General features: G+C 43.0%; 1 protein-coding gene and 1 pseudogene across 1 annotated transcript; one reads left to right on the top strand and one right to left on the bottom strand.

Moving 5' to 3' along the window:
• The first annotated feature begins 2,265 nt into the window (after positions 1 to 2,265).
• Positions 2,266 to 4,347, top strand: LOC129840654 (uncharacterized). Its single transcript, XM_055908687.1, has one exon. It carries the CDS (start codon positions 2,856 to 2,858, stop codon positions 4,260 to 4,262), a length of 1,407 nt encoding a protein of 468 aa, XP_055764662.1. The 5' UTR covers positions 2,266 to 2,855; the 3' UTR covers positions 4,263 to 4,347.
• A 10,705-nt stretch (positions 4,348 to 15,052) lies between these two features.
• The window catches only part of LOC129840642 (TRAF2 and NCK-interacting protein kinase-like), a 64,572-nt pseudogene continuing 52,099 nt past the window's right edge, over positions 15,053 to 27,525 (bottom strand).

Here is a 27,525-nt window from a genome sequence, read left to right as displayed (position 1 = left end):
ATTACATCACGCATGGTGCCTAACACACTTCACCTCCTGTCTTAGGCTGTGTTTGCCACCCTGTTTTCATGGTGGTTAAACTCAGTGTAGTGATTAGTGAACACACACAGTGTCTGGGCTGGTATCCACTGTTCACACACAACCTGGTCATCCTGAGCTCAGCATATTTACATTTACATTTAAGTCATTTAGCAGACGCTCTTATCCAGAGCGACTTACAATTTGGAAAGTTTATACATATTCATCCTGGTCCCCCCGTGGGGAATGAACCCACAACCCTGGCATTGCAAGCGCCATGCTCTACCAACTGAGCCACACGGGACCACATATTGCCTCTAAATGAGGGGGAAGGTCTGACACTGACACACACACACACACACAGTGAGGGACAGTATTAGGTAGGGTTAATGATATACCTTCTACAGGGACAAAGTCTGAGGGTCGGTGGCCTCATCTGATAACTTAGACTGCAACCCCTACACACACACACACACACACACACACACACACACACACGTAAATGCACACATATCACATAATCGAAACAAAAATACGTAAAAAACTGAATAATGTTCTAGTATCAATTATTTGACTCTTTTACAAAACATAGAAATCAAAACATTAGTGATGAGTTTGTCGTTCAGAAACAAAGAGGTCTAGAGTTTTTATATTAAAGACAGAGTCCAACAGTAGTGATCAGCAGTCTGTTCACCAGATAGAGGTGTATCACTCTCTCTCTCTCTCTCACACACACACACACACACACACACACACACACACACACACACACACACACACACACACACACACACACACACACACACACACACACACACACACACACACACACACACACACACACACACACACACACACACACACACACACACACACACACGCACACACACACACACAGCATGAGAAGACACGATTGTTGCAGGCAATATAGAATATGAGTGTGTGTGTGTGTTTGTGCGCGCATGTTGTTTACCTTGTCATTCCTCTCACACAGGAACTTGAGTCTCTGGGCTCTCTTGTGCATGAAGACCCCGTCCAGGTGTCCTGTCTCCACAGACCTGATCTCTATGGCCTTCTCCACCCAGCCCATGATCTGGCTAGAGTGGATATAGGCTGGAGGCGCAAGGATAGAAAGAGAGAGAGAAAGAGACAAAGAGAGAGAGAGAGAGAGAGAGAGAGTGAGAGAGTGAGTGAGGAAAGAGAGAAAGAGGAGAGAGAGGAAAGAGAGAAATAAAGAGAAAGAGAGAGCATGAGACAGAAAGAGAGAGAGATAAAGTGAAATAGTAAAAAGAAGGAGAGAGAGAGAGAGAGAAAGAGAGAGTGAGAGTAGAGAGAGAGAGAGAGGAGAGAAGAGAGAGAGAACGGGGGAGAGAGAGGAGAGGGAGAAGTTAAAGAATACACTATCAGTTTCACTGTAGACTACACTGTTCTATTATGGAACACAACAGAGTTGAGATTGAATCTGATTAACTAGGATAGGGGGCAGCATTTTCACTTTTGGATAAATAGCGTGCCCAATTTCAACTTCCTTCTACTCATCCCCAGAATATAATATATGCATATTATTAGTAGATTTGGATAGAAAACACTCTGAAGTTTCTAAAACTGTTTGAATCATGTCTGTGAGTATAACAGAACTTATGTAGCAGGCAAAACCCAGAGGACAAACCATTCAGATTTTTCTTTTTTGAGAGGCCACTGTCTGTTCAATGAGTTTTAATTGGGATACTCGATTTCTAAGTGACTTGTTTGCAGTTTCTCCCGCTTCCACTGGATGTCACCAGTCTTTGGAAATTGGTTGAGGTTATTCCTTTGTGTAATGAAGAAGTACGGCCATCTTGAATGAGTGTCACATGAAGTGTACTTTTTGAGAGAGGCGCATGACTCGAAAAGTAGCGTCAGTTTGTTGTCTTCCTGTATTGAACACAGATAGTCCAGTCTTCAAATTGATCGATTATTAATGTTTAAAAATACCTACAGTTGTATTACAAAAGTAGTATGAAATGTTTTGGCAAAGTTTACACGTTACTATTGAGATATTTTGTAGTGACGTTGCGCAAATTGGAAGCTGTTTTTTTCTGGATCAAACGCGCCAAATAAATTGACATTTTGGATATAAATGGACGGAATTAATTGAACAAAAGGACCATTTGTGATGTTTATGGGACATATTGGAGTGCCAACAAAAGAAGCTCGTCAAAGGTAAGGCATGATTTATATTTTATTTCTGCGTTTTGTGTTGTGCCTGCAGGGTTGAAATATGCTACACTCTCTTTGTTTACTGTTGTGTATCATCAGATAATAGCATCTTATGCTTTTGCCGAAAAGCCTTTTTGAAATCTGACATGTTGGCTGGATTCACAACGAGTGTAGCTTTAATTTGGTATCTTACATGTGTGATTTAATGAAAGTTAGATTTTTATAGTAATATATTTGAATTTGGTGCGCTACATTTTTCTGGATTTTGGCCAAGTGGGACGCTACCGTCCCACCTATCCTAGAGAGGTTAAACTTCACAGGGACCTAAACAAGTTCCCACAGGCCTAAAACAAAGTTGAGCTCACATAAACACCCCCACACACACACCCACATACCAACACACACACACACACACCACACACACACACCCACAGAAGTTAAGAGAGGGGGATAGAGAGAGAGAGTTTCAAAGAGACAGAGAGACAGAGAGAAAGAGAAGAGAGAGAGTTTCAAGGAGAGAGAGAGAGAGAGAGGGAGAGAGAGAGATTAGTTAGTAGTTACTGTATTTCTGACTGCTATTCTTTATTTTGGAACATGAAATCGCTATCAGTTATCATTTACCGCGAAACTGTTAAAATATGAAGCCTGTCCGGGGATCTCGACGCGCCCCATCCAAGGCACCTAAAGGCAAGAAGACAGGCGAGAAGCTAAATAAGCCCGGTATAAAGACATGTCAACGGAGAGTATCTCAGGAGGAGCCCCAGCCAGGAACCAGCAGCCAGGTCCCTCAGCCAAAACCACAGAAGAAGAAAAGTGGCACAGTTGCAGGTCCCAGGAAGCTGAAAGCTCAGGAGAAGTGGAAACTTCTGACCAGGTCCTCCATAACGGCTCTAGACAACATACTGGGCCTGTCTATACTGTCTGTTCTGGCCGGAAGACGGACTAACAAAGAGGAATCACAGAAACATCTGAACATTCTGAAAAACGGTTTTTCCATCGCAACTTTTTTCCCTCATTCAACCTTTTCACTCCGGACGCTTTATCTGGACATGGTTCGTCAACACCTTCAACAGCCGAAGCTAAGTAGTAACATTAACATGATGTCTTCTAATTGCAGTCGCTGTACTCATAATATACAGGAGAACGATCGCCTTACGGCGAAAATAGCTGTGCTGCAAGCCCAGCTTCAGACGCAATCGTTAGGCAAGGGTATTTTCAGTGTAGGAAAGGAAGAAACAGCGTCTGTGCCACCAGTAAGTACAGATAGTAACGTTAGTATAAATCCCCCCGCACAGTCCCCGCAGCCGGACAACTTTCTCATGGCTTCTGGAGGGAAATGCTGTTGGAATGCTCAACCGGTGTCGCTCATTCAGCCGACAGAAACTTTCAACCGGTTCTCCCCATTATGTAGCGAGTCGGAGTCTGAGTCTGAGTCTTCTCTTGTCTCTACTCCTCCCGTTACGGGGTCTGAGACGCCGAAGGCTCCCACCGTTAGCTCTGACAAATTGAAAACCCTAGTCATTGGCGACTCCATTACCCGCAGTATTAGACTTAAAACGAATCACCCAGCGATCATACACTGTTTACCAGGGGGCAGGGCTACCGACGTTAAGGCTAATCTTAAGATGGTGCTGGCTAAAGCTAAATCTGGCGAGTGTAGAGAGTATAGAGATATTGTTATCCACGTCGGCACCAACGATGTTAGGATGAAACAGTCAGAGGTCACCAAGTGCAACATAGCTTCAGCGTGTAAATCAGCTAGAAAGATGTGTCGGCATCGAGTAATTGTCTCTGGCCCCCTCCCAGTTAGGGGGAGTGACGAGCTCTACAGCAGAGTCTCAGCACTCAATCGCTGGTTGAAAACTGTTTTCTGCCCCTCCCAAAAGATAGAATTTGTAGATAATTGGCCCTCTTTCTGGGACTCACCCACAAACAGGACCAAGCCTGACCTGCTAAGGAGTGACGGACTCCATCCTACCTGGAGGGGTGCTCTCATCTTATCTACCAACATAGATAGGGCTCTAACTCCTTTAGCCCCACAATGAAATAGGGTGCAGGCCAGGCAGCAGGCTGTTAGCCAACCTGCCAGCCTAGTGGAGTCTGCCAATAGCACAGTCAGTGTAGTCAGCTCAGCCATACCCATTGAGACTGTGTTTGTGCCTCGACCTAGGTTGGGAAAAACTAAACATGGCGGTGTTCGCCTTAGCAATCTTATTAGGATAAAGACCTCCTCCATTCCTGCCATTATTGAAAGAGATCGTGATACCTCACATCTCAAAATAGGGTTACTTAATGTTAGATCCCTCACTTCAAAGGCAGTCATAGTCAATGAACTAATCACTGATCATAATCTTGATGTGATTGGCCTGACTGAAACATGGCTTAAGCCTGATGAATTTACTGTGTTAAATGAGGCCTCACCTCCTGGTTACACTAGTGACCATATCCCCCGTGCATCCCGCAAAGGCGGAGGTGTTGCTAACATCTACAATAGCAAATTTCAATTTACCAAAAAAAAAATGGCGTTTTCGTCTTTTGAGCTTCTAGTCATGAAATCTATGCAGCCTACTCAATCACTTTTTATAGCTACTGTTTACAGGCCTCCTGGGCCATATACAGCGTTCCTCTCTGAGTTTCCTGAATTCCTATCAGACCTTGTAGTCATAGCAGATCATATTCTAATTTTTGGTGATTTTAATATTCACATGGAGAAGTCCACAGACCCACTCCAAAAGTCTTTCGGAGCCATCATCGACTCAGTGGGTTTTGTCCAACATGTCTCTGGACCTACTCACTGCCACAGTCATACTCTGGACCTAGTTTTGTCCCATGGAATAAATGTTGTAGATCTTAATGTTTTTCCACATAATCCTGGACTATCGGACCACCATTTTATTACGTTTGCAATCGCAACAAATAATCTGCTCAGACCCCAACCAAGGAGCATCAAAAGTCGTGCTATAAATTCTCAGACAACACAAAAATTCCTTGATGCCCTTCCAGACTCCTTCTGCCTACCCAAGGACGTCAGAGGAGAAAAATCAGTTAACCACTTAACTGAGGAACTCAATTTAACCTTGCGCAATACCCTAGATGCAGTTGCACCCCTAAAAACGAAAAACATTTGTCATAAGAAACTAGCTCCCTGGTATACAGAAAATACCCGAGCTTTGAAGCAAGCTTCCAGGAAATTGGAACGGAAATGGCGCCACACAAAACTGGAAGTCTTCCGACTAGCTTGGAAAGACAGTACCGTGCAGTACCGAAGAGCCCTCACTGCTGCTCGATCATCCTACTTTTCCAACTTAATCGAGGAAAATAAGAACAATCCAAAATTTCTTTTTGATACTGTTGCAAAGCTAACTAAAAAGCAGCATTCCCCAAGAGAGGATGGCTTTCACTTCAGCAGTAATAAATTCATGAACTTCTTTGAGGAAAAGATCATGACCATTAGAAAGCAAATTACGGACTCCTCTTTGAATCTGCGTATTCCTCCAGGGCTTAGCTGTCCTGGATCTGCACAGCTCTGCGAGGGCCTGGGATCGGGAGAGACACTTAAGTGTTTTAGTACTATATCTCTTGACACAATGATGAAAATAATCATGGCCTCTAAACCTTCAAGCTGCATACTGGATCCTATTCCTACTAAACTGCTGAAGGAGCTGCTTCCTGTGCTTGGCCCTCCTATGTTGAACATAATAAACAGCTCTCTATCCACCGGATGTGTACCAAACTCACTAAAAGTGGCAGTGATAAAGCCTCTCTTGAAAAAGCCAAACCTTGACCCGGAAAATATAAAAAACTATCGGCCTATATCGAATCTTCCATTCCTCTCAAAAATTTTAGAAAAAGCTGTTGCGCAGCAACTCACTGCCTTTCTGAAGACAAACAATGTATACGAAATGCTTCAGTCTGGTTTTAGACCCCATCATAGCACTGAGACTGCACTTGTGAAGGTGGTAAATGACCTTTTAATGGCGTCAGACCGAGGCTCTGCATCTGTCCTCGTGCTACTAGACCTTAGTGCTGCCTTTGACACCATCGATCACCACATTCTTTTGGAGAGACTGGAAACCCAAATTGGTCTACACGGACAAGTTCTGGCCTGGTTTAGATCTTACCTGTCGGAAAGATATCAGTTTGTCTCTGTGAATGGTCTGTCCTCTGACAAATCAACTGTACATTTCGGTGTTCCTCAAGGTTCCGTTTTAGGACCACTATTGTTTTCACTATATATTTTACCTCTTGGGGATGTTATTCGAAAACATAATGTTAACTTTCACTGCTATGCGGATGACACACAGCTGTACATTTCAATGAAACATGGTGAAGCCCCAAAATTGCCCTCGCTAGAAGCCTGTGTTTCAGACATAAGGAAGTGGATGGCTGAAAACTTTCTACTTTTAAACTCGGACAAAACAGAGATGCTTGTTCTAGGTCCCAAGAAACAAAGAGATCTTCTGTTAAATCTGACAATTCATCTTGATGGTTGTAAAGTCGTCTCAAATAAAACTGTGAAGGACCTCGGTGTTACTCTTGACCCTGATCTCTCTTTTGACGAACATATCAAGACTGTTTCAAGGACAGCTTTTTTCCATCTACGTAACATTGCAAAAATCAGAAATTTTCTGTCCAAAAATGATGCAGAAAAATTAATCCATGCATTTGTTACTTCTAGGTTAGACTACTGCAATGCTCTACTTTCCGGCTACCCGGATAAAGCACTAAATAAACTTCAGTTAGTGCTAAATACGGCTGCTAGAATCCTGACTAGAACCAAGAAATTTGATCATATTACTCCAGTGCTAGCTTCCCTACACTGGCTTCCCGTTAAGGCAAGGGCTGATTTCAAGGTTTTACTGTTAACCTTTAAAGCGTTACATGGGCTTGCTCCTACCTATCTTTCCGAGTTGGTCCTGCCGTACATACCTACACGTACGCTACGGTCACAAGACGCAGGCCTCCTAATTGTCCCTAAAATTTCTAAGCAAACAGCTGGAGGCAGGGCTTTCTCCTATAGATCTCCATTTTTATGGAACAGTCTGCCTACCCATGTGAGAGACGCAGACTCAGTCTCAACCTTTAAGTCTTTACTGAAGACTTATCTCTTCAGTAGGTCATATGATTGAGTGTAGTCTGGCCCAGGAGTGTGAAGGTGAACGGAAAGGCTCTGGAGCAACGAACCGCCCTTGCTGTCTCTCCAGGGCCGGTTCCCCTCTCTCCACTGGGATTCTCTGCCTCTAACCCTGTTACTGGGGCTGAGTCACTGGCTTGCTGGTGCTCTTTCATGCCGTCCCTAGGAGGGGTGCGTCACTTGAGTGGGTTGAGTTACTGACGTGAACTTCCTGTCTGGGTTGGCGCCCCCCCCTTGGTTGTGCTGTGGTGGAGACCTTTGTGGGCTATACTCGGCCTTGTCTCAGGATTGTAAGTTGGTGGTTGAGGATATCCCTCTAGTGGTGTGGGGGCTGTGCTTTGGCAGAGTGGGTGGGGTTATATCCTTCCTGTTTGGCCCTGTCCGGGGGTTTCTTCGGATGGGGCCACAGTGTCTCCTGACCGCTCCTGTCTCAGCCTCCAGTATTTATGCTGCAGTAGTTTATGTGTCGGGGGGCTAGGGTCAGTTGGTTATACCTGGAATACTTCTCCTGTCTTATCCAGTGTCCTGTGTGAATTTAAGTATGCTCTCTCTAATTCTCTCGTTCTCTCTTTCTCTCTGAGAACCTGAGCCCTAGGACCATACGTCAGGACTACCGGGCATGCTGACACCTTGCTGTCCCCAGTCCGCCCGGCCTTGCTGCTATTCCAGTTTCAACTGTTTCTGCCTGCGGTTACGAAACCCCTACCTGTCCCAGACCTGCTGTTTTCAACTCTTAATGATCGGCTATGAAAAGCCAACTGAGATTTATTCCTGATTATTATTTGACCATGCTTGTCATTTATGAACATTTTGAAAATCTTGGCTCTCTCTAATTTTCTCCTTCTCTCTTTCTCTCGGAGGACCTGAGCCCTAGGACCATACGTCGGGACTACCGGCCGTGGTGACTCCTTGCTGCCCCCAGTCCGCCTGGCCTTGCTGCTATTCCAGTTTCAACTCTTCTGCCTGCGGTTATGGAACCCCTACCTGTCCCAGACCTGCTGTTTTCAACTCTTAATGATCGGCTATGAAAAGCCAACTGAGATTTATTCCTGATTATTATTTGACCATGCTTGTCATTTATGAACATTTTGAAAATCTTGGCTCTCTCTAATTTTCTCCTTCTCTCTTTCTTTCTCTCGGAGGACCTGGGCCCTAGGACCATGCGTCGGGACTGCCGCCCGTGGTGACTCCTTGCTGTCCCCAGTCCGCCTGGCCTTGCTGCTATTCCAGTTTCAGCTGTTCTGCCTGCGGTTATGGAACCGCCACCTGTCCCAGACCTGTTGTTTTTCAACTCTTAATGATCAGCTATGAAAAGCCAACTGAAAATTATTCATGATTATTATTTGACCATGCTTGTCACTTATGAACATTTTTGAACATCTTGGCATAGTTCTGTTATAATCTCCACCCGGCACAGCCAGAAGAGGACTGGCCACCCCTCATAGCCTGGTTCCTCTCTAGGTTTCTTCCTAGGTTTTGGCCTTTCTAGGGAGTTCTTCCTAGCCACCGTGCTTCTACACCTGCATTCTAGCTGTTTGGGGTTTTAGGCTGGGTTTCTGTACAGCACTTCGAGATATTATCTGATGTACGAAGGGCTATATAAAATAAAATTGATTGATTGATTGATTGATCATGTGGAACATTCAGGGCCTAAACTCATCAACCTTTGGACTGAAGAGTTTAGCACTGGAGTTCAACAAAAATCTTATAGATGTTGACGTCATCATTCTGCAGGAGACAGGGTGTAAGGCTGACATTGTCACTCACTGTCCCACAGGCTACAGAGAGGTCATTGTGCCATCACAGAAACACAACGCTGTCAATAGAGGCAGAGACTCTGGAGGATTGATCATTTGGTACAGATCCGAACGACAACATCTAATTGATCCCCTCAAAATGGGTAAGTATCAAATTTGGTTAAAACTGAAAAAAGAACTTGTACTGACAGAAAAATATGTGTTCCTTTGAGCAATATATATCCCCCCCTCAGAATCCCCATATTACTCAGAGGAGATCTTCCCCACCCATTATATATCCCCTCCCCCCCCTCAGAATCCCCATATTAATCAGAGGTGATCTTTCCCACCCTTGAGGAAGACGTGTCATTTCCAGGCCCAGGGAAATGTGCTCATCTGTGGGGACACAAATGCGCGCACAGGAACACTACCTGATCTAACGAGCACACGAGGGGACAGCTTTATTACAGGCCATACTGTTTCTAACTGTCTTCATCTCCCCCATAGAAACGACAGTGACAGCACCATCAACAACAACGGAAGGGATCTGTTGCAGCTCTGTAGAAGCCTGGGTCTGTACTTTGTCAATGGTAGGTTACGGGGGGACTCTTTGGGGACATTCATCTACTGCTCACCTCTTGGCCACAGTACAGTAGACTATATGATCACAGACATTGACCCCTTCTCTCTCAGCTCATTTACTGTCAAGCCACTAACACCTCTGTCTGATCACAGCCAAATTATGTTGTTCCTCAAAAGAACAGACATGGAAACAACCACACATTCACAGTCCAGTAAGCTGTACAACATCAGAAATCCATACAGATGGGCCCAAAACAGCACAGAAGAATACCAGAAAGCAACCTGTAACCAAAATATCCAACCACTCTTAGATAACTTTCTGGATACCACATTCACTCACAGTAAAGAAGGCATCAATCTAGCAGTACAAAACATCAACTATATATTCAGGCAAACGGCAAAAAAAGCACAATTGATATTGATGAAAAAAAAAAAATAGATCACAGATGACAACTCGTTTGAGCAGATTGTAAAATTATAAGGAAAAAACTTAGAACACTATCCAACCAAAAGCACAGAGACCCAAATAATGGTGAATTACGCCTTCATTACTGTGAGACTTTAAAACTCTATAAACGTACACTCAGAACCAATAAAGTACAGCACAACAGCAAGCAGCTGACACTAATTGAGGAGTCCATAAACACAAACAACTTCTGGCAAAATTGAAAAAAAAAAAAAATCTAAACAAGAGGAATTAGCGATACAAAATGGTGACATATGGACAACCCATTTTAAAACACTCTACAACACCGTTCAAATTGACACAAACGCAGAACAACGCCAAATTCATGAGAAGTTGAATGGATTAGAAAAAGCTATAAAGGACAATCAAAATCCATTGGACTCCCCAATTACTGACCAGGAGCTCTATAAGAAACTTCAGTCTCTCAAATTTAAAAAAGCATGCGGACCTGATGGCATCCTAAATGAGATGCTCAAACTCACTAGTGCAAAATTTCAATTGGCTATATTAAAACTGTTTAATTTGATCCCGAGTGTAGGTTATTTCCCTGACATCTGGAATCAAGGACTCATAACCCCAATCTTTAAAAACGGAGACAAATTTGACCCTAACAATTACACAGGCATTTGTGTGAACAGTGACCTGGGGAAGGTTTTCTGTAGTATTATAAATGTAAGTTCTAAACTTCCTTAACTTCTCTAGGATAGAGGGCAGCATTTTCACATTTGGATGAAAAGCGTGCCCAGAGTAAACTGCCTCCTACTCAGTCCCAGATGCTAATATATGCATATTATTAGTAGTATTTGATAGAAAACACTCTGACGTTTCTAAAACTGTTTGAATCATGTCTGTGACTATAACATAACTTATTTGGCAGGCAAAACCCCGAGGACAAACCATTCAGAATTTTCTTTTTGAGGTCACTCTCTTTTCAATGGGTTGATGCAACATCGTTGATGCAATTTATATCCGTTTAGTGCGATTTTGGGACATTTATTTCTTTAACGCTGTGAATAGGTGGGCACGCTTTCAGTTCATCCCGAACGCAGTTGACATTTTCACATGGCAAGAGGACAGCTTTCCACCAAAAGACGATTCCTCCCAAGAAAGGATCCTTTGCCCAAGATACTGATGGAAGAACAGCTCAAGGTAGGACATTTTTATTATGATAAATCGTGTTTCTGTCGAAACATTTTAGTGGCTTAGGACGCCATGTTTTTTGACGTAGCTTCGCTTGGCGCAAACTGTATTGAAAAGTAAGGATAAATTTAAAAATGTAATAACGCAATTGTATTAAGAATTAAATTGTCTATCAATCCCTGTCCACCCTATATTTTTTAGTCACGTTTATGAGTATTTATGTATAAGAGTAGATCACTGTCTAAGTGGCGCAAGGACTTTTTCTTTACCAGCTTGTCTACATTTCACATTGTCTAACCATGATTTTGGTGGCTAAATATAAACATTTTCGATCAAACTGTATATGCATGTTGTAATGTGATGTTACAGGAGTGTCATCGGAAGAATTCTGAGAAGGTTAGTGAAAAAATTAATATCTTTTGGCGATGTTGACTTTTATCGCTCACTTTGGCTAGAATCAATGCTGGGCTGCTAATTGCTATGTGCTAAGCTAATATAACGATTTATTGTGTTTTCGCTGTAAGACACTTAGAAAATCTGAAATATTGTCTGTATTCACAGGATCTGTGTCTTTCGATTCGTGTATGCTGTGTATTTTTACGAAATGTTTGATGATTAGTAAGTAGGTAAACACGTTGCTCTAAGTAGTTTTTCTATTCCATTTGTGACGGTGGGTGCAATTGTAACCAATGCCATCTACCTGAAATATGCACTTTTTTCTAACAAAACCTATCCCATACCATAAATATGTTATCAGACTGTCATCTGATGAGTTTTTTTGTTGGTTAGGGGCTATAAATATCTTAGTTTAGTCGAATTGGTGATGGCTACTGGTGTTGGTGGACAAATAAAAGATGGTGGATTATGCTAATGTGTTTTTAGGTAATAGATGTACATCTTTACATATTGTGTCTTCCCTGTAAAACATTTTAAAAATCGGACAAGTTGACTGGATTCACAAGATCTGTGTCTTTCATTAGCTGTATTGGACTTTAATGTGTGAAAGTTAAATATTTAAAAAAAATATTTTTTTTGAATTTCGCGGCACTGGTTTTTCAGTGGGGGGGGGGGGGGTGTGCCGCTAGCGCCACGCTGATCCTAGACAGGTTAACCTGGACCAGCTGGTGGACCTATCTATACGGCTGGATAACCTGTTGGTCTCCCGCAGACGTCCGGATCGGGGTCCGTCAGTTCCATCCCCCAGCACCTCTGATGCTACCCCGATGGAGCTGGGAGGTGCTGCTATGAGAGGGACCGGAGGGGGGACCATTCCCTGCACCACCTGTGGCCGCAGAGGGCACACTACTGGTCGGTGCTGGGGAGGTTCCCCAGGAGGTCGAGGTAGCAGGCGCAGCACTGGTGGATCATCTCTGGTGAGTAGGCACACACCTCACCCAGAGCTCCCTGTTGCACACGTGTGGTTATATATAGAATTTCCTGAGTTTTCCCCGCGTTCCCAGCATAAGGCGCTAGTAGATTCAGGCGGAGCTGGGAACTTTTTTGACCCTTCCATTGCACTTAGATTAGAGATCCCTATTGTTCCTGTTGATGTTCCCTTCCCTGTACATGTCTTAGATAGTCATCCTTTGGGGTCGGGGCTAATTAGGGAGGTCACAGCTCTACTCTGTATGATAACGCAGGAGTGTCATGAGGAGAGAATTTGTCTCTTCCTGATCGACTCTCCTGCATTTCCTGTTGTATTGGGCCTTCCCTGGTTGGCCTCTCATAACCCCACTATTTCATGGCAAGAGAGGGCTCTCAAGGGTTGGTCCCGTCAGTGCTCAGGGAGGTGTGTAGGTGTTTCCTTAGGTGCCACTACGGTGGAGAGTCCAAACCAGGTCTCCACCATGCACATTCCCCCCGAATATGCCAATTTGGCACTTGCCTTCTTTAAAAAGAAAGTGACTCAATTACCACACCATCGACGGGGGGATTGTGCGATAAATCTCCTGGTAGACGCTGCACTTCCCAGGAGTCACGTGTATCCTCTGTCACAGGAGGAGATGGTGGCTATAGAACCATATGTCACCGAATCTCTGGGACAGGGATACATTCGGCCTTCCACTTCACCTGTCTCCTCAAGTATTTTTTTTGTGAAGAAGAAGGATGGAGGTTTACGCCTGTGTATTGACTATCGAGGTTTAAATCAGATCACTGTAAAATACAGTTACCCGCTACCTCTCATAGCCAGTATGACAGAGTCATTGCACGGGCGCGCTTCGTCACAAAATTGGACCTTAGGAGCGCTTACAACCTGGTGCGTATCCGGGCGGGGGATGAGTGGAAGACGGCATTTAGCACCACTTCTGGGCACTATGAGTACCTCGTCACGCCGTACGGGTTAATGAATGCTCCATCAGTCTTCCAATCCTTTGTAGATGAGATTTTCAGGGACCTGCACGGGCAGGGTGTAGTGGTGTATATAGATGACATTCTAATATACTCCTCTACACGCGCCGAGCATGTGTCCCTTGTACGCAGGGTGCTTGGTCGACTGTTGGAGCATGACCTGTACCGCGTCAGGGGTGGAGATGGAAAATGACCGCGTTTCAGCCGTGCGTAATTGGCCGACTCCAACCACGGTAAAGGAGGTGCAGCGGTTCTTAGGGTTTGCCAACTACTACCGGAGGTTTATCTGGGGTTTTGGTCAGGTAGCGGCTCCCATTATCTCCTTGCTGAAGGGGGGACCGGTGCGACTGCAGTGGTCAGCTGGGGCGGACAGGGATTTTAGTCACCTGAAGGCTCTGTTTACCTCAGCTCCCGTGCTGGCTCATCCTGATCCCTCCTTAGCGTTCATAGTTGAGGTGGACGTGTCCGAGGCTGGGATAGAGGCTGTGCTACCTCAGTGCTCGGGTACGCTACTAAAGCTCCGCCCCTGTGCTTTCTTTTCGAAGAAGCTCAGCCCGGTGGAGCAAAACTATGATGTGGGGGACCGGGAGCTGTTGGCTGTTGTCGGAGCTCTGATGGCGTGGAGATATTGGCTTGAGGGGGCTAGACACTCTTTCCTCATTTGGACTGACCACCGCAATCTGGAGTACATTCGGGCAGCTAGGAGACTGAACCCTCGCCAGGCGAGGTGGGCCATGTTTTCACCCGCTTTGTTTTCACTCTATCCTACAGGTTCCCAGAACGTTAAGGCAGACGCACTGTCCCGGATGTATGACACAGAGGAGCGGTCCGAGGATCCCACTCCCATAATTCCAGCTTCTTGCCTGGTGGCACCGGTGGTATGGGAGGTGGACACGGACATCGAGCCGGCGTCACCTTCAGAGCCCACTCCCACCCAGTGTCCAGTTGGGCGTCTGTACGTTCCGTTTGATGTCCGCGATCGTTTGATCTGTTGGGCCCACACGTCACCCTCCTCTGGTCATCCTGGCATCGGTCAGACAATGCGCTGTCTTGCTGGGAGGTACTGGTGGCCCACGTTATCTAAGCACATGAGGGTTTATGTTTCCTCCTGCTCGGTGTGCGCACAGTGCAAGGCACCTAGACACCTGTCCAGAGGGAAATTACAACCCCTTCCCGTTCCACAACGACCGTGGTCGACCGTGAGCTCAGGACATTGGCTCTAAATGATGGGGAAGGTCTGACACTGACACTGACACCCACACACAGTGAGGGACAGTATTAGGTAGGGTTAATGATATACCTTCAACAGGGACAAAGTCTGAGGGTCGGTGGCCTCATCTGATAACTTACACTGCAACCCCTACACACACACACACACACACGCAAACATATCACAGAATCGAAACAAAAATACGTAAAAAAAAGGAATAATGTTCTAGTATCATTTATTTGACTGTTTTACAAAACATAGAAACCAAAACATTAGTGATGAGTTTGTCGTTCAGAAACAAAGAGGTCTAGAGTTTTTCTTTTAAAGACAGAGTCCAACAGTAGTGATCAGCAGTCTGTTCACCAGAAAGAGGTGTATCACTCTCTCTCTCACACACACACACACGTTCAATCAGCACAGCTCTTTATTGCTAACATTCTAAAAAGCAACCTGTCTCCATAACAGTAACTTAAGCAGTAACTTAAGCATGACATTTAAAGGAGCAGTCTGGAAGTTTAATTTCCGGACAAAAGTGTTTCCCCTGCACTTGTTTGTAATTTCAGGGAGTGGGTCTCGGTGAATAATGTTTCTTGGATGAATGTGTTTGCTGTCACTAAATATACATACATGACCCACGCACACACACACACCTTACAGCACTGTTGCATTCTGGGTAATGGAGTTCTACAGCATGGCTTAAACAGCATTAAGGGCAACAGCTTCAGATGTTCTCGTCTTTGTTTTCAGAAATGCAAATGTATTTCATAAAATGTCTTAAACTGTTTTTTATTTTTATAAATTAAGTTTTGTTTAAGATAAAATGATCATGTTCAATCTAAGGACATAAGATGCTATCAAATAGTTAATATAAAATGGTAAACCAACAGAAAAGCGTGAACAAAACAACGGTAGATAAATCAGTTGGCCTCTGTGTGATGTTTGCTTCATCATGCTAGGCACTGTACAAACAGGAAGGAGTCACAATCAGACCAGACCAATCAAATCAGACTCAGGTGGGGGACAGCTTTACACAATAATTCTTTACACACAGAGACAGATAAGACAGACAGACACAGAGTGGTTCATTCTCAGACAATTCTCAAATGATTCTCAGTTGAATCAGGTTTTACTCTGGCATTTCAGCATAACATAAAACACACAAACTGAACGACAGAAACTAGCCGTGTGCTGTGCAAGTTATCGAGCTCTTAAACATTACAATTCAAAAATCATTTTAAAGTACCTAAATAAACAAGAAACAGAACTTGAACAATGTGTTATTTAAGAGACAGAATGAAAGCATATTTCTAGTAAGCAGCAGAATGTTGTGGTTCTCCTTTCTGTTATAACATTACAGTTTATCTGATGCAGCACCTTGAGAATGGAAAGACTTCAGAGTGGAGAGAGGGATGGGAGGAGAAGAGGGAAGGAGGAATGGAGAAGAGGAGGGAGACAGAGGCTGTGATTTTGTTTTAAAGGGACATAGCCAATATTTTAGAGAAGAGGGGTGGAGTGGTCGAGAGAGGGGAAGTGAAGGGTGAAGTGGAGGAGAGAAAGAAGGATTAGGATCCGGAAGTACCGGTTCGTCTCCACAGACGGTAGTCGAGATCTTGGAAAACCGGCAAACCAGCGCCCCTGATGATCCAAACACTCCTCTACCTTCAGACTCCTCTTCTTAATAGTCATGTATCTTTTTATTGTTTTAATCTTTATAGTCCATTAAGTCTGTTACAGTGTTGTAGTCTCTCAGTGTTTCACTGTCTTCAAGTTTGATTCTCTCAGAGCTTGACTCATTTACAATTCAATTCTTTCAAACTGATTTGATATTTGATTCTCTCAGCGTTCGATTCTTTCAGCGTTGGATTCTCTCAGTTAGATTCAGTATTGGACTCTCCCATTATTCAATTAACTTGTTTGATTCAGGGTGCGATTTGATTCTCTTGGTCCATTGTTTTAATTGGCTTATGAAATTAGCCTTGGCCCGTGATGGACAGCTGAGCAGGCCAATGGGAAGATGGTGGGAGGAGTTAGTTTCACCAGTTCATCATGGAGCTACGGTTGAGGGTCATGAAGAAGACCTGACTGCTGCCTCCAGACCTCACTGACGCAAAGAACACCTAGACACACACACACACACACACACACACACACACACACACACACACACACACACACACACACACACACACACACACACACACACACACACACACACACACACACACACACACACACACAGCATGAGAAGACATGATTGTTACAGGCAATAGAGAATATGAGTGTGTGTGTGTTTGTGCGCGCATGTTGTTTACCTTGTCATTCCTCTCACACAGGAACTTGAGTCTCTGGGCTCTCTTGTGCATGAAGACCCCGTCCAGGTGTCCTGTCTCCACAGACCTGATCTCTATGGCCTTCTCCCCCCAGCCCATGATCTGGCTAGAGTGGATATAGGCTGGAGGAGCAAGGATAGAAAGAGAGAGAGAAAGAGACAGAGAGAGAGAGAGAGAGAGTGAGTGAGGAAAGAGAGAAAGAGGAGAGAGGAAAGAGAGAAATAAAGAGAAAGAGAGAGCATGAGACAGAAAGAGAGAGAGATAAAGAGAGATATATATAGAGAGAGAGAGATAGATAGAGAGATAGATAGAAAGAGGAGAGAGAGGAGAGTAGAGAGGGAGGAGAGTAGATAGAGAGGAAGGGGGAGAGAGAGAAGTTAAAACAGACAGTATTAGTTTCACTGTAGACTACACTGTTCTATTATGGAACACAACAGAGTTGAGATTGAATCTGATTAAACTTGACACGAACCTAAACAAGTTCCCGCAGGCCTAAAACAAAGCTGAGCTCACACAAACAGCCACACACACACACACCAACACAAACACACCACACTCACCAACAGAAGTAGGCATCTCTCCCCACTGCAGCACGACGTCTTTAGTGATGCGTCCGTAGGTATTGACGTACACTCCCTCATCTTCATAACACAACAACATCTCCATCCCGTCTGTCTTAGGAAGAATCACGATGGCATGGGGAGTCACCTGGGTCTGAATCTATAGACAGACAGAGAGATACTGGTTATATACTGGCTATCTCCCTGCACTACATATCACACCACACACAGACTTACGTGTGAGGGGACGTAGATGTCGTAAGGGTTGCCAGAGTCGACGTCGATGACATGGAAGCCCAGGCTGGAGCCGTAGATGACCTTTAACCTCTGCCCCTCCTCCACCGTCAGGTCAACCAGCTGAGGGCGGTGCTGCAGGTCAGTGAACGACTAAGAGGTGGGGAGAGAGAGAGAGGTGTTACTATTGACCTCAGAGTAACTAGTATCAAACAACGTGACAAACCCCATAGTATTGTCACAGACAACGGTGCAACATTTCTCTCAAGGAGTCCCTGTACTTCCAAGATGTCTACCTAACTACAACATCACATCTCAACCCGGTGTGTGAGTTACCTTGAAGGCCATGAACTTGTGATAGGGTTTGGGGGCCCAGGCATAGATCTCCACTGCGTTCTTCTGAGCGATCACCAGGAACTTGATCCTCTCGTACTTTACTGGAAACAACACACACAGAAGAGAGTCAATAACACACACAGAAGAGACGGCAACACACACAGAAAGGTGGGTCCGTCACACACACACACACACACACACACACACACACACACACACACACACACACACACACACACACACACACACACACACACACACACACACACACACACACACACACACACACACACACACACACACACACACACACACACAGAGGAGAGAGAGTTCCGTACCGACTTTGTAGTGTACGCAGCCCTCCAGCTCTCCTACGGTGACCCAGCCCTGCTTCTTCTCCCCCTCTGGGTCGTTGTGGAGTATCCTGTTCCTCAGCCAGGACAGGTAGTACACTCGCAGCTTATTCTTCTTCCCTGGGAGGGGGAGAGATGGAGGGAGGGGAGAGAGAGAGGACAGGAGAGGGGAGAGAGAGAGGACAGGAGAGAGGAAGAGAGAGAGACAGAGAGAGCGTGAGGCAATAGACAAGGGGAGAGAGAGAGAGCGTGAGGCAATAAATAAGGGGAGAGAGAGAGAGAAAACAGATATGTCTCTTTATCAGAACAGAGATGTCTCTTTATCAGAACAGAGATGTCTCTTTATCAGAACAGAGATGTCTCTTTATCAGAACAGAGATGTCTCTTTATCAGAACAGAGATGTATCTTTATCAGAACAGAGATGTCTCTTTATCAGAACAGAGATGTCTCTTTATCAGAACAGAGATGTCTCTTTATCAGAACAGAGATGTCTCTTTATCAGAACAGAGATGTCTCTTTATCAGAACAGAGATGTCTCTTTATCAGAACAGAGATGTCTCTTTATCAGAACAGAGATGTCTCTTTATCAGAACAGAGATGTCTCTTTATCAGAACAGAGATGTCTCTTTATTAGAACAGAGATGTCTCTTTATCAGAACAGAGATGTATCTTTATCAGAACAGAGATGTATCTTTATTAGAACAGAGATGTCTCTTTATCAGAACAGAGATGTATCTTTATCAGAACAGAGATGTCTCTTTATCAGAACAGAGATGTATCTTTATCAGAACAGAGATGTTCTACAGGCCTCCAGTTCTTTAACTAACAGAGCAATGTTCTCCCTCTGTGGTCATGTTGTGGTTATGTAATGGTCCTACCGCGGTCAGTCGGTAATACCTGATATAGTAACCAGGACATTAAGTCCCTCCAGGACATCCATCTGTAGGAAGCGTCTCCTGGTTATTAGGTTATAGACCTTCCCCTGACCGCTACGGTCAAGCAACATCAAACCATTCTCTGTCCCCACCAGCAGGTTCACACCTAGAGAGACAGAGAGAGAGAGAGAGAGGAGTGTGAGAGAGTTTCCAAAGAGACACAGAGAGAGGGGGAGAGACAGAGAGAGAGAGAGCAGAGAGTTTCCAAAGACACAGAGAGAGAAAGGGGAGAGAGAGAAAGAGAGAGAGAGAGAGAGAGAGAGAGAGAGAGGAGAGAGGGGAGAGAAAAGAGAGAGAGTTTCAAAGAGACAAACACAAACACACCCCACAGAGCCCCAGGACAACAGCACAATTAGACCCAACCAAATCATGAGAAAACAAAAAGATAATTACTTGACACATTGGAAAGAATTAACAAAAAAACAGAGCAAACTAGAATGCTATTTGGCCCTAAACAGAGAGTATACAGTGGCAGAATACCTAACTACTGTGACTGACCCAAACTTAAGGAAAGCTTTGACTATGTACAGACTCAGTGAGCATAGCCTTGCTATTGAGAAAGGCCGCCGTAGGCAGACATGGCTCTCAAGAGAAGACAGGCTATGTGCTCACTGCCCACAAAATGAGGTGGAAACTGAGCTGCACTTCCTAACCTCCTGCCCAATGTATGACCATATTAGAGACACATATTTCCCTCAGATTACACAGACCCACAAAGAATTCGAAAACAAATCCAATTTTGATAAACTCCCATATCTACTGGGTGAAATTCCACAGTGTGCCATCACAGCAGCAAGATTTGTGACCTGTTGCCACAAGAAAAGGTCAACCAGTGAAGAACAATCACCATTGTAAATACAACCCATATTTATGTTTATTTATTTTAACTTGTGTGCTTTAACCATTTGTACATTGTTACAACACTGCATATATATAATATGACATTTGTAATGTCTTTATTGTTTTGAAACTTCTGTATGTGTAATGTTTACTGTTCATTTTTATTGTTTATTTGACTTTTGTATATTATCTACCTCACTTGCTTTGGCAATGTTAACACATGTTTCCCATGCCAATAAAGCCCCTTGAATTGAATTGAATTGAATTGAATTGAGAGGGGAGAGAGCGAGACAGAGATGGATTATTCATTGTCAGTGTGCATGTGGGAATACACATGAGTGAGTTACATAAGTGCATGTGCATTCATGTGTGTGAGAGACTTTGCATGTGTGTATGTGTTCACATGTGTGTGAGAATACCTGGGGTTTCTTACCCCAGAGAGCAGCACACAGTATCTCAGAGTTGAAGCGCTTCTTGTATTTGCGTATCTCAGGTGTGTCACTGTGAGGTCGTATGTTGGTTGGGTTCACGTTGACCACGCTGATCTTTCTGGCCTCGGCTAGTCTGGCCTGCTCCTGATGCAGCAACTCACTGGTGAACAGACCTGAAACCACAGAACAACGTTATAGTATAGTGGAGGCAGGTAGCCCAGAGGGTAGAGCCTTAGGGCATTAACCAAAAGGTCGCTTGTTTGAATCCCTGAGCCGACAAGGTAAAAATTCTGCTGCTGTGCCCTTGAGCAAGGCACTTAACCCTAATTGCTCTAAGGTCGCCGTTGACCCTGGCCGTGACCCAGCTCACCGAGGGTGTCACTGGGAGAGTTGGGATATTCAAAAACATATTTCCATTTTACACATGTATTAATACACACTTGTACATGTGTAAAATAGGACAAATATAAGCACAGGTTTTTTAGAAACGTTTACACTACATTACAACCTTACAATAACATAAACACAACATTACAGCAACAAAAGAATAACCTTACAATAAAGATTAACACAACATTACCAGCTGAGCTCTGTTCCTCATCTTCTGTAGGGGAGGTCTGATAGGACCGTGGGTCACCCAATGGGGAGAAGGATGCTTCACATCCAAATTGCTGGAAAGAATCAAGCAATGAGCACAACTGTAGACAAAAACTAAACAAGCAGTGTGTGTGTGTGTGTGTGTGTGTGTGTGTGTGTGTGTGTGTGTGTGTGTGTGTGTGTGTTACCTCTTTCAGTGCATCCAGGGTTGAGGGTGAAGAGGAGGAGCTCTGCTGGACCAGGTCAGGGAGATTGCCTTGGTTACCGCTGCCGTGATGGTTGCTGTGGAACCCGTTACTCTCACCATGGCCTGCTGCCCTCCTCCTCTCCTCCGCCTGAGAGAGACACATAGAGACAAAACGTTTTATGTCTGTGTGTGTGTGTGTGTGTGTGTGTGCGTGCGTGCGTGCATGCGTGGGCGAGTGTGTGTGTGTACTTGCATGCGCGTGTCTCACCTCTGTCATGATCAGAGTGCTGTCCTGTGTTGTGTTGAAGGAGCCTGCCAGAGGTTCTTCAGTCAAACCTCCATACGCTTCACCCTGCTGTGGCCTGCAACACACACACACACACACACACACACACACACACACACACACACACACACACACACACACACACACACACACACACACACACACACACACACACACACACACACACACACACACACACACACACACACACACACACACACACACACACACACAGTCAGACCCCCTATGTACAACTCACCACAACTGTAAATCGATGACCTACTATACACACACACACTTACATGACAGCCACAGTTCCATCTTGCCCTGTCTCTCCGTCCTCGTCGCTGCTCTCTGATCGCTCCTCACTCGAGGATGAGTAGTCTGTCACCTTGGAAACAGAGATAATAGAATCCCATCTATCACCTTTATTTGGAAGGTATACTGTCTGAAAGTGTACACTATGAATGTATACTGTCTGAAAGTGTACATTATGAAGATATACTGTCTGAAAGTGTACACTACGAAGATATACTGTCTGAAAGTGTACACTATGAAGGTACACTGTCTGAAAGTGTACACTATGAAGGTACACTGTCTGAAAGTGTACACTATGAAGGTATACTGTCTGAAAGTGTACACTATGAAGGTATACTGTCTGAAAGTGTACACTATGAAGGTATACTGTCTGAAAGTGTACACTATGAAGGTATACTGTCTGAAAGTGTACACTATGAAGGTATACTGTCTGAAAGTGTACACTATGAAGGTATACTGTCTGAAAGTGTACACTATGAAGATATACTGTCTGAAAGTGTACACTATGAAGGTATACTGTCTGAAAGTGTACACTATGAAGGTATACTGTCTGAAAGTGTACACTATGAAGGTATACAGTCTGAAAGTGTACACTATGAAGATATACTGTCTGAAAGTGTACACTATGAAGGTACACTGTCTGAAAGTGTACACTATGAAGGTATACTGTCTGAAAGTGTACACTATAAAGGTATACTGTCTGAAAGTGTACACTATGAAGATATACTGTCTGAAAGTGTACACTATGAAGGTACACTGTCTGAAAGTGTACACTATGAAGATATACTGTCTGAAAGTGTACACTATGAAGATACACTGTCTGAAAGTGTACACTATGAAGATGTACTGTCTGAAAGTGTACACTATGAAGGTACACTGTCTGAAAGTGTAAACTATGAAGATATACTGTCTGAAAGTGTACACTATGAAGGTACACTGTCTGAAAGTGTACACTATGAAGGTATATTGTCTGAAAGTGTACACTATGAAGATACACTGTCTGAAAGTGTAAACTATGAAGGTATACTGTCTGAAAGTGTACACTATGAAGGTATACTGTCTGAAAGTGTACACTATGAAGATACACTGTCTGAAAGTGTACACTATGAAGATGTACTGTCTGAAAGTGTACACTATGAAGGTACACTGTCTGAAAGTGTAAACTATGAAGATATACTGTCTGAAAGTGTACACTATGAAGGTACACTGTCTGAAAGTGTACACTATGAAGGTATATTGTCTGAAAGTGTACACTATGAAGATACACTGTCTGAAAGTGTAAACTATGAAGGTATACTGTCTGAAAGTGTACACTATGAAGGTATACTGTCTGAAAGTGTACACTATGAAAGTATACTGTCTGAAAGTGTACACTATGAAAGTATACTGTCTGAAAGTGTACACAATGAAGGTATACTGTCTGAAAGTGTAAACTATGAAGGTATACTGTCTGAAAGTGTACACTATGAAGGTGTACTGTCTGAAAGTGTACATTATGAAGGTATACTGTCTGAAAGTGTACACTATGAAGGTACACTGTCTGAAAGTGTACACTATGAAGGTATATTGTCTGAAAGTGTACACTATGAAGATACACTGTCTGAAAGTGTAAACTATGAAGGTACACTGTCTGAAAGTGTACACTATGAAGGTATACTGTCTGAAAGTGTACATTATGAAGGTATACTGTCTGAAAGTGTACACTATGAAGGTATACTGTCTGAAAGTGTACACTATGAAGATATACTGTCTGAAAGTGTACACTATGAAGGTATACTGTCTGAAAGTGTACACTATGAAGGTATACTGTCTGAAAGTGTACACTATGAAGGTATACTGTCTGAAAGTATACACTATGAAGATATACTGTCTGAAAGTATACACTATGAAGATATACTGTCTGAAAGTTTACACTATGAAGGTATACTGTCTGAAAGTGTAAACTATGAAGGTATAATGTCTGAAAGTGTACACTATGAAGGTATACTGTCTGAAAGTATACACTATGAAGGTATACTGTCTGAAAGTGTACACTATGAAGGTATACTGTCTGAAAGTGTACACTATGAAGGTATACTGTCGAAAAGTTTACACTATGAAGGTGTACTGTCTGAAAGTGTTCACTATGAAAGTATACTGTCTGAAAGTGTACACTATGAAGGTATACTGTCTGAAAGTGTACACTATGAAGGTATAATGTCTGAAAGTGTACACTATGAAGGTATACTGTCTGAAAGTGTAAACTATGAAGGTGTACTGTCTGAAAGTGTACACTATGAAGGTATACTGTCTGAAAGTGTACACTATGAAGGTATACTGTCTGAAAGTATATACTATGAAAGTATACTGTCTGAAAGTGTAAACTATGAAGGTATACTGTCTGAAAGTGTAAACTATGAAGGTATACTGTCTGAAAGTGTACACTATGAAGATATACTGTCTGAAAGTAAATACTATGAAAGTATACTGTCTGAAAGTGTACACTATGAAGGTATACTGTCTGAAAGTATATACTATGAAAGTATACTGTCTGAAAGTGTACACTATGAAAGTATACTGTCTGAAAGTGTACACTATGAAGGTATACTGTCTGAAAGTGTACACTATGAAGATATGCCAATTTGTAAGTCGCTCTGGATAAGAGCGTCTGCTAAATGACTTAAATGTAAATGTAAATATACTGTCTGAAAGTATATACTATGAAAGTATACTGTCTGAAAGTGTACACTATGAAGATACACTGTCTGAAAGTGTAAACTATGAAGGTATACTGTCTGAAAGTGTACACTATGAAGGTATACTGTCTGAAAGTATACACTATGAAAGTATACTGTCTGAAAGTGTACACTATGAAAGTATACTGTCTGAAAGTGTACACTATGAAAGTATTCTGTCTGAAAGTGTACACTATGAAGGTATACTGTCTGAAAGTGTACACTATGAAGATATAATGTCTGAAAGTGTACACTATGAAGGTATACTGTCTGAAAGTGTACAATATGAAGGTACAGTGATCCCTCGCCACTTCGCGGTTCACTTATCGCGGATTCGCTATTTCGCGGATTTTCATAATGCATTTTTTATTTTTTTTTGGTGCATTGTGCTCTGCATTCTGATTCGCTAAAAACTCACTCCCGCTTCTTGTATCAAAACATGCTACGAATTGGACACGAGAGATGAGGAGGAAGGACTAACGCTTGGTCGCTTAGCAACCATGGTGCGAATGGCCACTGAACTTAAGCGAGTAGCTGAGGAATGGGACCCTTTGATGAGCCGTTCATTACAGTTCTCCAACGTAATCGATGGTGGCATGTCGGTGTACAAGGATCTTTTTGCAAAGAAGAAAAAAGAGCGACAACAGCTGCCTATCACTATGTTCTTCTCCCGAACAAACACACCTGCACCGCGGGCTTCAGAAGAAGAGAACACTGCAGAGCGCAGTCAGGATGCAGCGGCCCAGTCTGAAGAGCAGTGAAACGGCCTACACGTGAGTCACTGTATTTGTATACACGTAATAGTTGCTAATTGTAAAAAAAAAAAAAAGTTTTCTATTTCGCGGATTTCACTTATCGCGGGTCATTTTCGGAACGTAACCCCCGCGATAAACGAGGGATTACTGTATACTGTCTGAAAGTAAATACTATAAAAATATACTGTCTGAAAGTGTACACTATGAAGCTATACTGTCTGAAAGTGTACACTATGAAGGTATACTGTCTGAAAGTATATTCTATGAAAGTATACTGTCTGAAAGTGTACACTATGAAGGTATACTGTCTGAAAGTGTAAACTATGAAGGTGTACTGTCTGAAAGTGTACACTATGAAGGTATACTGTCTGAAAGTGTACACTATGAAGGTATACTGTCTGAAAGTATATACTATGAAAGTATACTGTCTGAAAGTGTAAACTATGAAGGTATACTGTCTGAAAGTGTACACTATGAAGATATACTGTCTGAAAGTAAATACTATGAAAGTATACTGTCTGAAAGTGTACACTATGAAGGTATACTGTCTGAAAGTATATACTATGAAAGTATACTGTCTGAAAGTGTACACTATGAAAGTATACTGTCTGAAAGTGTACACTATGAAGGTATACTGTCTGAAAGTGTACACTATGAAGATATGCCAATTTGTAAGTCGCTCTGGATAAGAGCGTCTGCTAAATGACTTAAATGTAAATGTAAATATACTGTCTGAAAGTATATACTATGAAAGTATACTGTCTGAAAGTGTACACTATGAAGATACACTGTCTGAAAGTGTAAACTATGAAGGTATACTGTCTGAAAGTGTACACTATGAAGGTATACTGTCTGAAAGTATACACTATGAAAGTATACTGTCTGAAAGTGTACACTATGAAAGTATACTGTCTGAAAGTGTACACTATGAAAGTATTCTGTCTGAAAGTGTACACTATGAAGGTATACTGTCTGAAAGTGTACACTATGAAGATATAATGTCTGAAAGTGTACACTATGAAGGTATACTGTCTGAAAGTGTACAATATGAAGGTATACTGTCTGAAAGTAAATACTATAAAAATATACTGTCTGAAAGTGTACACTATGAAGATATACTGTCTGAAAGTGTACACTATGAAGGTATACTGTCTGAAAGTATATTCTATGAAAGTATACTGTCTGAAAGTGTACACCATGAAAGTATACTGTCTGAAGTTTACACAATGAAAGTATACTGTCTGAAAGTGTACACTATGAAGATATACGGTCTGAAAGTGTACACTATGAAAGTATACTGTCTGAAAGTGTACACTATGAAGGTATACTGTCTGAAAGTGTACACTATGAAGGTATACTGTCTGAAAGTGTACACTATGAAGATATACTGTCTGAAAGTGTACACTATGAAGGTATACTGTCTGAAAGTGTACACTATGAAAGTATACTGTCTGAAAGTATACACTATGAAGGTATACTGTCTGAAAGTATACACTATGAAGGTATAATGTCTATAAGTTTACATTATGAAAGTATACTCTCTGAAAGTGGACATGCTTTGTCAAACATTACCTTTCTCACCTTCACTGGAGGTCTACTGCCCTCCTCTACCCTCAACTCTCTCAGCTCCTTAGCCAGCGCACTTAGGTCCTAAAGAGAGAGAGAGAGCGACAGAGCGACAGAGAGAGAAGAAAAAAAAGAGAAAATAAATTCAGATTTGTACCCGAATAATGCAGTGATTCCACTTGGTATTCTCTAACAGTCAAGAGGGTTGGGAGAGTCCAATTAACAGAGACATAGGGGGAACTGAGAGA

The sequence above is a fragment of the Salvelinus fontinalis genome, chromosome 41, assembly GCF_029448725.1.
Source record: "Salvelinus fontinalis isolate EN_2023a chromosome 41, ASM2944872v1, whole genome shotgun sequence".
NCBI lineage: Eukaryota > Metazoa > Chordata > Actinopteri > Salmoniformes > Salmonidae > Salvelinus > Salvelinus fontinalis.
The sequence above is the reverse complement of the archived record's forward strand: the minus strand, read 5'-3'. Positions and strand labels throughout refer to the sequence as shown.